Source organism: Canis lupus, chromosome 12 (assembly GCF_003254725.2).
Source record: "Canis lupus dingo isolate Sandy chromosome 12, ASM325472v2, whole genome shotgun sequence".
NCBI lineage: Eukaryota > Metazoa > Chordata > Mammalia > Carnivora > Canidae > Canis > Canis lupus.
This window is the reverse complement of record NC_064254.1, coordinates 55,605,193-55,623,590: the sequence shown is the minus strand read 5'-3', so window position 1 is coordinate 55,623,590 and position 18,398 is coordinate 55,605,193. Positions and strand designations below refer to the sequence as shown.

At 38.1% G+C, this 18,398-nt stretch overlaps 1 protein-coding gene across 10 annotated transcripts in view; it reads right to left on the bottom strand.

Moving 5' to 3' along the window:
- KLHL32 (kelch like family member 32) overlaps nt 1-18,398 on the bottom strand; it is a 235,574-nt gene that overhangs the window by 181,993 nt on the left and 35,183 nt on the right. For 9 of the 10 annotated variants that reach the window (XR_007401315.1, XM_025444913.3, XM_049092399.1 and 6 more), the window contains exons 2-3: nt 10,917-10,990; nt 5,566-5,641 (exon numbers count right to left, since the gene is read on the bottom strand). Coding sequence is in view for 9 of the 10 variants with exons in the window: in XM_025444913.3 (XP_025300698.1) it covers nt 5,566-5,588 (23 nt within the window). In the remaining variant the exon portion in view is untranslated. The remainder of the gene's footprint in view (nt 1-5,565; nt 5,642-10,916; nt 10,991-18,398) is intronic. The other variant, XM_049092389.1, reaches the window with a different exon arrangement.

Genomic DNA, 18,398 nt, shown 5'->3' with positions numbered 1-18,398 from the left:
CAAGAACACAATAATGTAATTCACCTTCCTACTTAAAAAACAACAACAACAAAAAAAACAAAACAACATAACAAACTGTGAAGACTATCCCAAAAATCTCAAAAAAACTGTGAAGACCGCAGAGGGAAAAAAATCACAAAGTCCATACAAACTTTGTTTTATATTATGCATATATTATTCATGTTATCTCAAAATCAAAGTTGCCTTTTAAAAAGAATACACATGAAGATAATAACAAGAGATAGTGATAAGAAATATCTGAAATCAGGCTTCAAAAATATTTATCTTTGCATGGCAACTAAGATAAGTTTGGAGACAGAAAAAGAGATTCTAGTTATTACTTATTATTTGAAACTCTCATTGAAAATTTATTTGAAGCACCCATTACTTTTCTCCCTTTTAATAACACCTTAAATGTTAAATAAATGTATTTTAAAATTTCATTTTTAGTGGAACAGCATAATATGTTAAAATAATTGCTTTAAACTGTTTCCTTACTCATTTTCCAAATACAGTGCCACAATTCATGTCCTTATTATCAAGACTGAATCAGTATTTCCATTTCAGATATCTATTGACAGCGATTAAATCCCGCCATGGAAAGAGCAGCTGTAAACTGAAATTTGGCAAAGAATAAAGGGCTCAGCTCTGAAACAATAGTGATGCTGCACAATTTCACAGGATCATTCAGCTGGGCTTGAAATAGTCAAGCTTCAAGAAAACAACATGCTAAATATTTAAGGCAACACTTGGCACAAGATCCCAAATATTTTGGAGCCAATATGTTAGGAATCTTTAAAAGCAGAAACAAATACTCCAACATTTGGCAAGAAATAAAGGCCTATTAATCAACAAGTTTTTATTATATTCTGAAAGTAACTTCCCACTCAACTCTCAGATGTAAATCTGCAAAAGACTTCAACCCTCTAAATGTTAAAGCATGTGTGACCACGGAACACAGCTAGAAAGTGGCAGGCCCATCTGATGAAGTCAGTGATCATAAATAAGGGAGGAGGTGAATCAGAGACTCTAAAGTATCATGTCTAAATTAAGATAAGGAGTGTATAGATAGCTATGAACAACTCCAGATACATGCTTGCAAACAGCGCCGTTGACATCTATAATTTACATCAAATTAGCACACTACATTTCCCAACAATATCCCTCCATTATTTGGGAAACAATGAAGAAGGAAGAAAGAGAATATTCCTAAAATTCGCAAATTACTGAAGAAAAAAAAAAAAACAGAAAACATGAGGCACATTTCCCAAAGTATTCAGATTTGCGTGTCATTCTAAGATTGGGAAAGGTCATCCATGGAAGCAATGCTGCCACCTTAAAACTCCCAGATAAGTGCAGAAGGTGACTTGGCTTTCCCAGGGCAATGCCAACAGTCTTTCCTCTGATGAATCCCCTAGAAGTACACTGTCCAATACAATAGCCACTAGCTACAGGTGGTTATTGGCCACTTGAAATGTGGGTGGTCCAAATTGAAATGCACTTGACGTTAGATGCAGTATGAAAAAAGAATGCAAAATACCAATATTTTACATTGATTACATGTTGCCTTGGGGTATGCTGGATTAAATATACTATATAGTTAAATTTATTTTATCAGTTTCCTTTTACTTTTTTAAAAAAGTAACTACTTGAGAATTTTTAATTATATATATGGTTCACATTATGGTTCTATTGGACAGTGTGTAAGCCCCCAGGGGGACATATCCCTCATTCCTTTCCACTTGAACTCTGTAAGGGCTTCAGGTATCCCATAAGGCTGTTGAGGAGCATGGCTGTTCCTGTGTCTCACAGGGCACAGCCTCTGCAGGTACAACATGGGAAGCTCCAAACTCTCTGAGCAGCAGATTGCTTTTTAGTGATTGATGCCAGGGAGTATTTGATTGACCATATGTCAACATTCAGTAACAGGGAGATAAATAAATGAGTTCTCAGGGAACAGGACTATTCATGACTTCAAGTCTTTAACCTTCATTCTAGAATTGATAGCAAAAACTAAAAAATCAAATGCAGAGCACAACATTCATAACATGGTACACCCCACTCAGAGTGAAGCTCTGCCACAGTGTAAATCACTACTTCTAGTTTATAGAGTTAACATTTTTGATCACAGAAATCTCAGAGGGTCTCATTTTTCATAAAGTAAATTTTGACTGAGTTTAGTCAGTTTTTAAGATTTAAATTCCAAAACAGCTATCTGGTTTTTAAACATCTGCATTTCAAATTTTAAAATTCAAGTCAATTCTATATCAATGTTAATCTAGTATTTAGATATACAAAATATATGCAAGTAGTTTTCAAGTAAGGCCACCAATAAGGTATTACATACTTATAAATCAAATGCAGCCAAGTAACATAAAGGGCTTCATTTCCTAAATAGACTACACAGAAAGAAAAGAATGAGCAAAAAAAAAAAAAAAAACTGGTAGTACTAGAATTATTTGTGATTATCTAAATTCAGTCTATTTAGTTAAGTACCCTAATGGCTTCAATTCCATAATCAAAATATTTCTATACAAATTAAATACATTAATATTAAAGCAGCCCTATTATTTAAGTCAGCAAGCTGTTAAAATCCCATAATAGAACTTAATTTTCCTTTTTATTTGCAATTTGTAAATACTTTAAAGTGAATGCTAAACAATTAATAGCAATGGTCAAAATTACAAGCAAAGAGAACACAACATTCTTAGAGAATGATTAAGAAGTAATAAAGATTATACAGAAAGGAACTTAATTATAAATGAACAGTTTTGTTCCATTCCTCCATTCATTCACTCGACAAACATTTATTTATCCTATGCCAGGTATTGTGCTATATACTGGAAACAAAATGGTGAACAAACCAAACGTGGTAGCAACCCTTGTGGAACATTCAGTTTAGCAAGGCAGTTACACACTAATCAAATAATCTGGCCCCCCAGAAGTAATGCTGGAGCTGGGGGATGAAGGAGGAGAGTTACTGTCACAAAAAGGGGAGAGAAGGGTTTTCCAGGTGGGGAAGAGCAAGTGCTATGTAGTATGATCTCCTCATAGGAGGGAACATGCCCCTCATACAGAATGTTAATTGTTAAAACCCTGAGGAAAAGGGAGGGACTGGTGCAGGGTCTGGAGCTCAGAAAGAGAGTTGGCTAGAGGTGTAAATCTGGGACTCAACTACAAAGAGAGCTGGGCCTCCAGAATACAATGCAGAGACAATCAACAGTCAAAGGTTGCTGAGAAGAAAGAATAGTATTCAAAATACAGAAGGATGACTGGGGTCAGTGGTAGAAAAGGACTACCCTTTGAGTAGCAGGAGGGCAGAGGTGGACCAGAAACACATATTAAAATTCTTAGCATTCTTTTGGTTTGTTGAATATAAAGATTTGGTGGAACCAATATCCATTGGACAATGTAGGCATGGAAACAAGGATATCTGGGTTCATCTGGGTTGGGATATTGTCAAGCAAATACATCAAAAATGCAGGAAGAGAAATCAAAAGATTCAAAAGACTCATGGTATCTAAACTGGGTAAGAAGGGAAATGAGGGAAAGAAAGGGATGATGGGTTAGTAAAAAGTAACAGGGCCAGTAAAGAGGTCAAAATACAACCACAGTGGGGGAAGGTAAACTAGCAGGTTAGACAGAGAGGAGATCCTGAAGAGTAAAGCGGCTGATGCAGTGATCAGAAATATAGCAACTACTGGGGATGCAAGGCCCAAAGGGTGACCATGGAAGTGGATGGCTTAGCGGAAGGAGACAATTTTTGGAGATAAGCAGGTTGAAGATTAAATGTGGCCTGTGTGAGCCTAGTCAGGGGAGTCAGGGGCTTCCTTTCTCTCTGCCTTATATCTTAACTCTTTACTCAAGCTGACAACATCCCTGCCCATCCCCCAAATACATGAGCTGTGAGGAGATAATAATGACATATTTGGCAGAGCTACAAAAGAGGTGGTGCCGCAGGAAAGGACAGGTCTCAGTGAAGTCAGCAGGTGAAGAGCTTTTCAGGGTGATGGAGATGATACAGCAGAGCACACGATTATGGTGCAACAGTTCCTCGGAGCACAGGGGAAGTTTGAAAGGTGGGGAAGGAAGGACTCTGCATTGCAGCAGAGAAGGAATGACCATTAAAGAGCTGATGGTACCGTAGAAGACAGATAGTAGGGAGATGAGTTGATCAATACAGTGGAGGACAGATGGTAGTGGGATCAGAGTTGATCAATATAAGCAGAGATGGCAGTTTTAAAGTAAAAAGTTATTTTGGGAAAAATGCACAGAGATCCAAGTAACCAGAAATAAATTACTTGGCTGAGGTGGTGGTAGGGAGATACCATGGTCTCTGCTATACAGACTGGATGCCAGATATAATGCAGGATTTCTCAACCTCAGTGAAATTAACATCTGGGGCCAGATCCTTATTTGTGATGGGGACTTGCAGTGCATATTATAAGGTGCTTAACAGGATCCCTAGCATCTATTGACTAGATGCTAGTAGCACCTCCAACCCCAGGGACTACCAAAAATGTTGCCAGATGTTGCACGATGTACCCTACTGAGAATCATTGATCTAAAGCAATGGACTTGGCACTATACAGCTCTAGCAATGCCTCCCTCCATTTCTGAACATAGTCTTGGAACTGGTCAACTCTAATAGCTTCAGAGTAGTGGAAGAAAGCTGGTCCCATTATTTCAGAGACATACCCAATTCTTAATAAAAAGAAAGTATTTCCTATGTTTCACACCTCTCTTATTCTTTGCTCTGAAGATCCTTTTGACTGTTTCTTCAGAGGATAATGAAGACTTGCCTCCACCGAGAATATTAAAAAAAAAAAAAAAGTATCCTATGTTTTCTTATCGACTGCACCCTCAATTTTAGGAATATGCCAAGTTCCTTCCTGATCCAGAACATTTCCCCATATCATCCCATGCTTAAGATCTCAGATTATAGAGCCTTCTACAGGAAGACACTTTCTCATTCTATCAACCCTGTACCCTTCCTTCAAAGCACTTTTCACAATTATATTTGCATTGCTACTGGGTGTGATTTGCTTAATATCTGTTTCCCCCATAGAATATACATTTTATGAGGGCAGGAACCTTATCTGTTTTATTCACTGCTGGGTTCTCTGCATCAAGTAAAGTGTGTGGCTCAATAAATATCTATTAAATAAATGAATTATTATAAGAAAATGTTGAGTGTTTTGAGAATATGTATCACATTCCCCAAAGTGACTGCTGTAAAGGGGATGATAGTCATATAGAAGTAGTTTTCTGATTCTTTTTAAATCATATACCTTTATAGAAGTATATTTTTTTTTAGATATCCCAAATAAGAAAAGGATAATAAGTAGTATCATTCAAAGAACCATGAAAGGTACCTGGGTATGACAAGTAAATAAGATCACAGTGGTTAACCCGTGTGCTACAATACTAAACTCACACACACTCTGACTGGTTTGCTTAATTCCTTTAAATATGTGTTGAGTACTGGGATGCTCAGCCCTGGGATGTGCAGTGTGACTATTTCAAGGCTCAAACACCAAACAAGGAAGCTCCTATAGGGCCAACCTCAGGCAGCGTTCAGACGGCATTCTCCAGCTGGGCTCCTCAGGATCTCAGCCTTAGCAGTTTGCAAGCATTCCAGCTGAATAAAAAGACAAGAAAAAAAAAAAAAGCACAGTGAGCTAAAGGCCAAAAAACATCCTCTGGGCCTTCATAATACGTATGCTTTAGAGCCCCAAGGAGCCATCTGGGGGAGTTTCATAGTCAAGATTCAACATTTCGACTAATGCTCTTTAATAAGCAATGGTTCAAGATGTCTTTAAGTTTTTTCACTTCACTGGAACTTCAGGGAGTAAGTAGTAAAATGTGACTGAGAACCAACAATACCTAAATTAAGAGTTACAGTAATAAATTAAAATATCAGATGGCCAAAGGGAAAAAATAAGATTTGATAAAATAAAGCTACAAAGTCTTAACCATAGATACTAGCTGACTTGTCCTTTATAGCAATTTTACTTTTCTTCCATACCTGAATATTAGTGAAATTAGGTTAAAATCAAGTATGTTGGGATCCCTGGGTGGCACAGCGGTTTGGCGCCTGCCTTTGGCCTGGGGCGTGATCCTGGAGACCCGGGATCGAATCCCACATCGGGCTCCCGGTGCATGGAGCCTGCTTCTCCCTCTGCCTGTGTCTCTGTCTCTCTCTGTGTGACTATCATGAATAAATAAATAAAATCTTTAAAAAAAAAAAAAATCAAGTATGTTGAGCAACCCGAGTGGCTCAGTGGTTTACTGCCAACTTCAGCCCAGGGCCTGATCCTGGAGATCCGGGATAGAGTCCCACATCAGGCTCCCTGCATGGAGCCTGCTTCTCCCTCTGCATGTGTCTCTGCCTCTCTCTCTGTGTGTCTCATGAATAAAAAATAAAATCTTTAAAAAAATCAAGTATGTCTTGGCTAAGAATCTACAGAAAGATAATTTTAAGTACTTTGAGTATCTTTTTTTTTAAGATTTATTTATTTTAGGGGGGAGGAGCAGGAGAGAGAGAGAGTCTTGAGTAGACTTGGCACTGAGCACAAAGCTTCATGTAGGGCTCAATCTCATGACCCTGAGATCACGAAACAAAGGCTTAACTGTGCCATCTGGGTGTCCCCAGAAAGATAATTTTCTATTCAAGGAGATTTCTGAAAATTAGATGAAAAAAATTAGAGAGAGAAAGGATGAAAATTTGTAGGAAATGGAAAACAGATTCTTAGAGGAGCTTTAAGATTAGAATAACTATAAATATACGATAGAATAAAGTTGTCAGGCTTGAAATAGCTCCTTGGCTGTATACTCTCTTAATCCCACTTCCCACCTCAAAGTCCCCCTTCCAGTCCCCCTCCCAACCTTTGTGATCAATCACTGATGTAACTCTAAACAAAAAAGTAAATTATTGGGATCCCTGGGTGGCTCAGCGGTTTAGCACCTGCCTTTGGTCCAGGGCATGATTCTGGAGACCCAGGATCGAGTCCCTCGTCGGGCTCCCTGCATGGAGCCTGCTTCTCTCTCCCTCTGCCTGTGTCTCTGCCTCTCTGTGTGTGTGTGTGTGTGTGTCTCTCATGAATAACTAAAATCTTAAAAAAAAAGTAAATTATTTGAATAATCTGGAACATGGTCCACGACTATGCTTTACAACTCTCACTAGTGGGTCTAGCTCCTGTTTTCTAATACACTCAAGTGGCAAAATTAATTCTATTCTGGATAATCTTAAACAGGCTCCCTTCTGTCTCAATTTTATTTTGCAAAGTGTAACTGTGAAAACACTTAAGAAAGTAATATATTAAACTGCACCTATTTCTGTTGATTTGTATAAAAGAGAGCGAGCTATGATTTCTAACAACTAAAATACAGTATTTGCTACATTCTATGTAAACCTGCAGCTGGTATGGCTGTATAGTAATTCATGTGGATATATCAAAATCTCTTTAAGTATTTCATTGTTCTTGAACATTAGGTTGTTTTGAACATTTTCATATAATTATATTTTTTATTTCTGGTTTTCTTTAATTATTGAAAATAGGATGTCTAGGCTTTCATGTATTTCTAATTTAAGTTTTGACAATCCCCAAAATGAGTATCATTTTCAGTTGATCCAGTATGACTGGGCAGTATGGAGACTCAGAATAATTCAAGGCACGTTGTTTAATTAGCTGAGAGACTTTCCTAGCAACCTACCACTGCTACAGTTTCTTTCCAGAATCTGGGTTATAAACTCCAGGCTCTCACAGGCTAACACAAACACAAACAGAGATGGACACTTGAACTTTAAAATGGCAAAAGAACATTTATTATTACAGAGAGATATAAAAAAAACCCTTATCTTTCTGAAAGTCTTGTAAATGTACCCAATAACTGGACAAATGGAGAACAAGAATCCTAAAAGTTAAAATAATCCAAAATTAAAGAACACATTTAAGTTGATATTTTTCAGACATTCCAAACATAATTAGAAATCATAAGATAGATTAAATTCCCTTGCTGTTTGGAGACCAACTCACTGAATTAGCTCTCCTCAGAAATTATCTAATTAGGGGTGCCTGGGGGGCTAGGTCAGTTAAGGATCCAACTCTTAATCTCAGCTCAGGTCTTGATCTCCAGGTTGTCAGTTCAAGACCTGTGTTGGCAGAACATGAGAGACACTTAACTCTGGGAAACAAATGAGGGGTGGCTGAAAGGGAGGAGGGCAGGGGGGGTTGGGGTGATTGGGTGACGGGCACTGAGAGGAGCACGTGACGGGATGAGCACTGGGTATTATGCTATGTGTTGGTAAATTGAACTCCAATAAAAAAATATATACAAAAAAGAAGAAAGAAAGAAGAAAGAAAGAAAGAAGAAAGAAAGAAAGAAAGAAAGAAAGAAGAAAGAAAGAAAGAAGAAAGAAAAAGAAAAGAGAAAAGAACAAAAAGAAAAGAAAAGAAAAGAGAAAGAAAGGACAGACCTGTGTTGGGCTCCATGCATGGTGTGAAGCCTACTTAAAAAATAAAAATAAAAAATAAAATAAATTACCTAATTAGAACATTCTATGTCCTACAAAGTTTAGTGAAATGGACACCATTTTAAAGGCGAATTAAAGGGAACCTGGGTGGCTCAGGGGTTGAGCCTCTGCCTTCAGCTGAGGATGTGATCCTGGGGTTCCAAGATTGAGTCCCACATGGGGCTCCCTGCATGGAGCCTGCTTCTCCCTCTGCCTAAGTCTCTGCCTCTCTCCTTCTTTGTCTCTCATGAATAAATAAGTAAACTCTTTAATAAATAAATATATAAAGGTGAATTAAAATAAGATAAAGGATGAATCGCCTCTGAAAGGTTTATTATTATTTATATTTACTATTTTTGCTATATGTTATTTACTATTTACCATATATACTTTTATATAAATTGTGTCCTTGAATTATAATCTTGGTTTTTGTATACGTAACACTTGTTTTTATATTTTAAGTCTATTAGCTATACTTTATATTTTAAGTTTCCCTTACTTGAAGTGTCTACTTCACTCAGCCAGAGCTCTATCTCTCCTCCTGCTCACTTCCACTTTTCCTGTGGGTGGTTGGGGGGTGGGGAGGGGATGTGGATTTCTTCCTAAATCAGGACACTTAGCTCTTCTCATAAGCCCAAGGAGATCCCTGCCAGTCTCCCACCTTTCCCTTCCTCAGAATCCAGAAATGGATTCAGGGCTGGACCACCCGGGCAGGGCTCCAGGAGCAGACCGATAAGAAGAAAGGCTAGAATGGCTCTCCAAGCATCTAGCTCTCAGGGGTGCTCACAGCCCATTAGAGATACAATCACACAAGCCCAAAGGGTAGTGCCATATGGAGTTGAAAACAAATGAGGTAGTTCTTTTTCTGTGAATTAAGAATAATTACATTCAAAGTCCCTTTCAGTGGAGACCATCTAAAACTTTCTGAGCCCAAGGGAACATAGGACCGGGCTATTCTATGAGTTCTAGAATGTATTCATCTCAGCCTCCCATATGCATGATCCCAAAACTATAAAGGTTAACTCATTCCCCTCCACAAATTAGCCTTTGTGAACACCTATGTAAGAAGCATGAGACTCTAATCTCTCTACTTCCACTTGGGGCAGAATGTTCCTCCCGGTCTTGCCTCACTTTAGAGACCAGTACTCCTGAGGTCCGATATCTGCTCCCTTGGCTCACCTGTTCCCTAAACAGGGTCCACACAGGTGTCCACCTCGAGTCCTGGGCATCCACCAGATAGCCCAAGATCAAATTAAAGCCCTGGGGAATAACTCCCATCATCAGTGCTGTAACTTTAGGATAGAATTCAGATGCAGCTTGCTGAAAAATACTCCCAAAATTTTGGAAAATTTTTTGACTGATTCATAAAATAAATATTTATTGAAAAACTACTTTTTTATGTAAGACCCAGAGCTGAGTTCCTAGGATACAACAGCTAATACATGAGTTCCTCCTTTCATAGGGCTGACAGTGGGCCATGGTGGACAGCAAGGAGTGGCTTGAGGGTTAAACACTCTCACAGTCATCACTGATCTCTTCTCAAAGCCATACCAAGTAAGCACATCACCCAGAGCATAGCATGTTTGCTTCACAAACACAGCCTCAAGACCAACATCTAGCCTTTTCCTTCTAAACAAAAGGCTTCCTTCAGTCCCATCCTGGCCACTGACAGGGCCCATATAATTCATTCTTTAATCATAATTGTGATCAATGCAATGGACACTAAGCACAGTTTCCTCATCCTAAAAACAGGATCACCTACTTCATACTATTATTGTGAGGATTGAACAAATTAAAATTCTCAGAAGCTACCTGCCACATGATGTTAGCTATTATTGTGGTTTTATTGTTCTAATTAACTATTGTAGTTTTTTTTTAGAGATTTTATTTATTTATTTAAGAGAGAGAGAGAGGAAGAGAGAACACAAGCAGGGAGAGCAGGAGAGAGAGAGAAGCAGGTTCCCTGCTAAGCAGGGAGCCCAATGCAAGGCTCTATCCCAGGACCCTGGTCATGATCTGAACCAAAGACAGATGCTTAACTGACTGAGCCACCCAGGCACCCAGAGGACTTGGCCCATCCTGTGTAATCAGGAAAGGGATTTCTCTGAGGATGGAACATCTGAGCTGATCTCTAAAAGATAATTGTTGGGGTGCCTGGGTGGCTCAGCGGTTGGGCATCTGCCTTTGGTTCAGGGCGTGATCCTGAAGTCCCTGGATCAAGTTCCGCATCGCATCGGGCTCCCTGCATGGAGCCTGCTTCTCTCTTTGCCTATGTATCTGCCTCTGTGTGTGTGTGTGTGTCTCTCATGAATAAATAAATAGAATCATAAATAAATAAACAAATATATATATATAAACAAATATATATATATATTAAATATAATATATATATATATATTACCTGGAGGAGAGGTAGGTAGGGGGAAGAGTTGTTGAGAAGTATCCTGGGGAGAGTCAACAGCCTCTGCAAAGGTCCTAAGACAGAAAGAAACAGGGGCCTATTAGAGGCCAGAGGGCAGATCACACAAACAGTATTAAGAATATTGGTCTCAGGGTACCTGGCTGGCTCAGCTGGTGGAGCTTGCAACTCTTAATCTCAGGGTCATGAGTTTGAGCCACACATTGAGCAGAAAAATTACTTAAAAAAACAAAAAGAAAAAGTAGTATTGGTCTCTATCCTTGAAGCAGTGGGAGTCCACAAAAGGTTTTAAAGCAAGAGACTGGTATGATAAGATTTGCATAAACAGATCGGTCTGGCTGTGGTTTGAAGGTTACTGGAAAGGTGCCAGAGTTCCCAAAGGAACAAAAGGGAACCTCCTACTCTTTAGCCCACTCTGTAAGTGTAATCACCAGTTCACACAATCAACCTCTCCCCAACATCCAGACCCCTCTAGTTTCATGTCTGAGGAATTGCATCTACTTGCCCTCATCAGATATTATCCTGATTAAACATGCCAAGTACTTGTCTCCTGGGCCTTACACATGGCTGGCACTAACTCATTGGTTGGCTGACCTTGAATTCCCTGTTCTTGTGGGCTCAACTCTCCCCTTCAGTGATTGGTAAGTTCAATGGTGGTACATAAGGAGAAACCTTAAGGTAAGGAGAAAGAAAGACCAAGTGTCAAGTTCCTTATCTCACTCAACCCCAATCAGTCTCCTCATGTGCATGAACCTAATACTTTTGTAGACAGCTGGTACTATGCATGTCCAGCCTCCCACAAGGTTCTGTTGGCAATCAAACACCTCCCACCCCTAGGCCTTAGCTGACCGGTCTAAGAGACTGGGCCTAACCCAAGTTGAGCTAATCAGAACCCTTCTCTGGGATTTAGAATTGGAACCACCAGTCTCCACACCAGTTGGGCTGCTCACTTGCAAATAGAAAACAATACAGGAAATGATATTGGTGGTTATTTTTATACTAATCTTATCTCTACTTAAAATTTTGACATTTTGCTTATCATCAACTTTGAAACACTGCATTAAGATATTATTTACTTTGAGAAGACGTGGTATATACATATACAAAGCTATATTATTACTCAGCCATAGAAAAGAATGAGATCTTACCATTTGCGATGAGGTAGAAGGAGCTAGGGAGTATTATGCTAAGTGAAGTAAGTCAGTCAGAGAAAGACAAATACCACATGATTTCACTCATATGTATTATTTAAGAAACAAAACAAATGAGCATAGGGAAGGGGGGTGCGGCAAACCAAGAGACTCTTTTTTTTTTTAATTTATTTCTTATTGGTGTTCAATTTACTAACATACAGAATAACCCCCAGTGCCCGTCACCCATTCACTCCCACCCCCCGCCCTTCTCCCCTTCTACCACCTCTAGTTCGTTTCCCAGAGTTAGCAGTCTTTACGTTCTGTCTCCCTTTCTGATATTTCCCACACATTTCTTCTCCCTTCCCTTATATTCCCTTTCACTATTATTTATATTCCCCAAATGAATGAGAACATATAATGTTTGTCCTTCTCCAACTGACTTATTTCACTCAGCATAATACCCTCCAGTTCCATCCACGTTGAAGCAAATGGTGGGTATTTGTCATTTCTAATAGCTGAGTAATATTCCATTGTATACATAAACCACATCTTCTTTATCCATTCATCTTTCGTTGGACACCGAGGCTCCTTCCACAGTTTGGCTATTGTGGACATTGCTGCTATAAACATCGGGGTGCAGGTGTCCCGGCGTTTCATTGCATTTGTATCTTTGGGGTAAATCCCCAACAGTGCAATTGCTGGGTCGTAGGGCAGGTATATTTTTAACTGTTTGAGGAAACTCCACACAGTTTTCCAGAGTGGCTGCACCAGTTCACATTCCCACCAACAGTGTAAGAGGGTTCCCTTTTCTCCGCATCCTCTCCAACATTTGTTGTTTCCTGCCTTGTTAATTTTCCCCATTCTCACTGGTGTGAGGTGGTATCTCATTGTGGTTTTGATTTGTATTTCCCTGATGGCAAGTGATGCAGAGCATTTTCTCATATGCATGTTGGCCATGTCTATGTCTTCCTCTGTGAGATTTCTGTTCATGTCTTTTGCCCATTTCATGATTGGATTGTTTGTTTCTTTGGTGTTGAGTTTAATAAGTTCTTTATAGATCTAAACCAAGAGACTCTTAACTCTCTTAACTATTGAGAACAAACCAGTGGTTACCAGAGGGGAGGCGGGTGGAGGGATCAGTAAAATAGGTGATGGGGATGAAGGAGTGCACTTGTGATGAACACCAGGTTCTGTATATAAGTGCTGAATCACTAAATTGTATACCTGAAATTAATATTATTTTGCATGTTAAATAACTGGAATTTAAATAAAAACTTTAAAATATACAAATTAACATATGAACCTTTAGGGGGATATTGCATAACAGGGAATTCAAGGTCAGCCAACCAGTGAGTTAGTGCCAGCCATGTATATATAAAAATATACATTAAAAAAATTCATATATGATAGATTGTACTTGATTAAAAGTTGAAGAATATTAATGTCTTATTGAGACCACAATTAAATAATCTTTTAATCTATATGAATCTCATTTAACTATGTGAAAGTAAGATGTATGCCTATTTTATAGAATTTAACATTTTTATCTACTTAGCAAAGGTTGAAGCTGAAAAAATGATTTATCAGGTGAAATAATTCAACCAGATGTTGGTAGAACTGAATAAAATGCTGCACAAACTTAAAAATACATATACTGTTTACCTTGATCATAGAGTTTTCTAGTACTCTCTTAAATTCGGCACCTCACCTGTCTCACCTTAGTCTCAGCTCTGTTTTCTGCCATGTGGATTAAGGACACCAAGAAAGTAATTATGCAGGGAAAAGAAACAGGTATACAGAGAGAAAGAGACAAGAGATGCAGAGAGGACATTTTGGATCTTCCATGTGCACCTCCCTCGGGGGTTCCTAAAACAACCTAGATCCTCGTAACAAATTCCTTGTTTATTTAAGCTAACTCAACTGAGGGTTAAAAGATTCCTAAGAAATGCAATTAAGGTCCTACATAAGATTTTGTTTGGGAAAAAAGAGAGAGACTTTGTTGCTTCAAAAACACATGGAGACACATACTCATTTATTTTGAGTTTATCAAAAAACCTGACCATCATTTAAATTTTAGCTATTGCTTCTAGGGGAAAATGCACTCCAAGAACTCCCAGAAACCAGGTTTAGATAACTAATGTACATATTTTTATGACATTTAATGCTGTTTCCTCCACCTTCTTTAAAAGGCCAAGCTCCTCAAGACTCAGTTTTAACTCGTTTTCCACACAAATTCATTATATGAGGAGGAAGCAAATGCTATTTATGCCTGTGGCTTAGTGGTCAACCACTGAATATATAAAAATATCATTTTGGTAAAGAGAATTTACTGACGTCACTAAGTATCATTTAAAAGCATGAAATAAAAAAAAATAAAAGCATGAAATATATTTATAAAAATAGTTAAGAAAACATGTATTTAAATTTTCAGTAACTTTTGATCAGTTTCCTGGCTCAGCTTAATGAACTTGGAAAAGAAAGAAGGGAATTTTTCTGCAGCATAATTAGTATAAAGACACAAGGCAGATACAGTGCTTATCATTGTAGAGATTAGCTGTGATACTACTTAAAACATGCAACGTCCCCCAAAAGACTAGTAACACAAATTTCAGTCTTTGCAGTTAAAAATACAACCAAATAAATGCAGCATGGAAACACAAAATAAAACAAATATTTTATAAAATGGAGCCACATTCATATATCAATCAACTTGATGCCATGTTACCAAGGGCTACTTAACCTTTTTCAAGACTCAATTTTGTCATTTTCTAAAAATACAGATAATGCCACCTTATCACAGGGCTGTTATAATGCATGGCACATATCTAGTTCAAAGACTGATAAATCACAGGGTCTCAATAAACATCAATGTGTCTCCCTTTATTATACATACAAATATGACTCACATAGTAAATTGCTCAGATGACAGGTATGTGGGTGAATTTTTACTTTTGTTTCATTTCTTGATAATGTAGTTTACATGCTAAGTACTGAATTTTTTTTAATGCCAAAAATACATATAGCAGCAATCTTCTCAAGAACATTCTGCAGTTTGGGATGATTCAGGGCCCCACTCCAAGCTCTCTAGCAGATGCCTGCATTCACCCCAGGAAACGCAGCAAACGCTTTTCAAAACTACAGCAATTCTTTGACATATCAAAATTATTCACTGGCCTCACCCCTAGAAAATGTTTGTTGAGGAATCCCCTCTTTTACTGGTGAGTTCCTTTTCAAATATAATCTGCTTGGTACACAGGATTGATAAGGTTAAACCTTTATAGTTTTACTTTCATTAAAATGTTTCAAGGCTGCCAGAGTTTTGTTTAGATTTTTTTTTGAAGTGAACTTTGAAAATACAGTATTTTCAAAGGAAAAAAAATTTTTTTAAACCATAATTGTGTGAAAAAGAAAGGAAAAAAAAGTATCTTATAGGTTATATGCAAAAGAAAGACCAGGAAGCCTAATATAAGTTAATATAATCAACAAACATAAGATATTAAAAATTAAGCTGCTTTACTTACACCAATTAGGTGTACATGCAAAGAAAGAAAGCCTCGATGAACTAGGGTATATGAACTAATCTAGGTATATAATCAACAAACCAAACTAAAAATTAAACTACCTTAATTACACCAATTAAGTGTAATTAAGATGTACATCAATCCTATAAGAAGTTTATTCTTGCTATTACTGTAAATTTAATAATATTTTAGTACTATGCTTTTAAAAATATTTGATGATTTTAGGGCACTGGGTGGCTCAGTCAGTAAAGCGTCTGCCTTCGGCTCAGGTCATGATCTCAGGTCCTGGGATCAAACCCTGTGGGATGCTTCCTGCTCAGTGGGGAGCCTGCTTCTCCCTCTCCCTCTGCCCCTCCACCCTGCTCATGCTGCTTCTCAGATAAATGAAAATAAATCCTAATAAAAAAGTAAGAATACCTGATGATTTTTAAAGATATTATTTTTGATCCTAGTAGTTTATAGTAATTAAAGGGAAGTATCACTAGAATTTTTAAGGGGGGAGGAGGGGCAAAGGGAGAGCGAGAGAGAATCTTAAGTGGGCTCCACACCCAGCATGGGGCCCGAATTGGGGCTGTATCACAAAACCTTGAGATCATGACCTGAGCCAAAATCAAGAGTTGGAGGCTTATCCGACTAAGCCATCTAGGTGCCCCTCACCAGCTTTTAGGCAGGCAGAAGTAAGATGCAAGAGACACAGAAGGTGATTTACAGGAAGAAAGCCAAGAGATTAAAAGGGTATAAGAATTACAGGTATAAGTTTCTACTATGAAAAACTAGTTACACTAGATGATTCTTCAAAAAGCTGAACAGCTGGTCAACAAATTATATCAAGTTAATGTCTTAAAAGGAAATGTTACTTCTAAGCATAAAAGAATAAGGACACGTGCAACAATCCCAATCAGTATTTTATTAATATATTACATATGGTGATAATTTATCTTTAATTCTTATTATTTCACAAATTGGTATATTTTTAATACCAGTACATTAATATGTTTTCACACCAGTACATCACTGTGTGGTATCTCATAAAAGATACTAGGTATCCCTTTAGTCTGAAAGGCAAACATTTAAGGGTACCCCACTGGCATACTTTCCTATAGAGAATATTCACTCATGAAAATTAACAAGGATGTTTGCCCTTTCAGAGAGTAAAGATAGTAAGCTCTCCCTCCAATAAAAATAAGTGAGATGACTTAACTTTAACAGAAAAGGCCCAAAGTGTGATTAAAGTACAGTTCACTACCTAAATAGAAATTTAGGCCAAAAGAACAAAATTGCCCCGTTCTTTAAAAATCTTACAACTCTTTGAATATATAAAATAAAAGATTTGGGGATCCCTGGGTGGCTCAGTGGTTTAGCACCTGCCTTCAGCCCAGGGCGTGATCCTGGAGTCCTAGGATTGAGTCCCACGTCAGGATCCCTGCATGGAGCCTGCTTCTCCCTCTGCCTGTGTCTCTGCCTCTCTCTCTCTCTCTCTCTCTCATGAATAAATAAATAAAATATTTTTTAAAAATAAAACTTTAAAAATTAAAAAAATAAAAGATTTAATCATTCAGAACATAGGCCTGAGAGCATAACTTTAAGACCTTTCTATTATGGGATCCCTGGGTGGCGCAGCGGTTTGGCGCCTGCCTTTGGCCCAGGGTGTGATCCTGGAGACTCAGGATCGAATCCCACATCGGGCTCCCGGTGCTTGGAGCCTGCTTCTCCCTCTGCCTGTGTCTCTGCCTCTCTCTCTCTCTCCGTGTGACTATCATGAATAAATAAATTAAAAAAAAAAAAAAAAGAAAGAAAAAAAAAAAAGACTTTTCTATTAAACAATTTCTTTTGAACTTTTAATTAAAAATAATTCGAGGGGTGCCTGGGTGGTTCAGTTGGTTAAGTGTCTGTCTTCAACTAGGTCATGATGTCCAGGTCCTCGGTTTGAGTCCTGTGTCAGGCTCCCTGCTCTCGGGGAGTCTGTTTCTCCCTCTCCATCTGCCCCTTCTCACACTCATGCTCTCTGTCTCTCTCAAATAAATAACTAAAATATTCAAAAATAAATAAATACATAAATAAAAATAATTCAAAATAATAACCACTTTGCCTACCACCATGAGCCAAAAGCTTTCTTTGACTGCTCTTATACTCTGATGTACTGTACATGCATGATCTCATTTAATCCTGACAACAACTTTATGTGGATGATATTATCACTGTCCCTTTATTGACAAGAAACCTGGGGGCAGGGAATAAACAACTGACTCAAAGTGAAAGGACTAGGAAGGAACTGATAGTGTTGGGGATTAAAACCTAGTCTGTGTGACTCCAAAGCTTAGAGTCTTAATTATTCTGCTCTGCTCCCACACCTTATCAAAAACCATAAAAATACTGCTTTTACAGACGTATCTAAGATTTTATGAAAATTATAGAAAAAAGATAATCAGCATGTTCTTCTTAATACTCTAAGACAGGACTATGTATATACAATAAAGTGAGTTATAATCCTATGAGAGAGAGGAAGAAAGTTAAATTATCTCTTGCAGATGGATCTCACCAAAGGTTGCCAGGATATACAGACAACCAGTGTAAACTGGCCCAGCACAATAATCCCAGATAAATAGATATTTATAATGGGAGAGAGCAAAGTCTATAAACTATGGGACCCATAGAATCATCAACTGTTTTAAATAAGATGACAGACATGTAACCACACCTCTAATAGGAAAGGAGAGTCAATATCCATGAAATCTGTGAAGGCACATGGAGTACCGCTTCCAGGTCTTCTACACTATCTAATGTTTACAGATTTGAAAGCAAAGCATCTA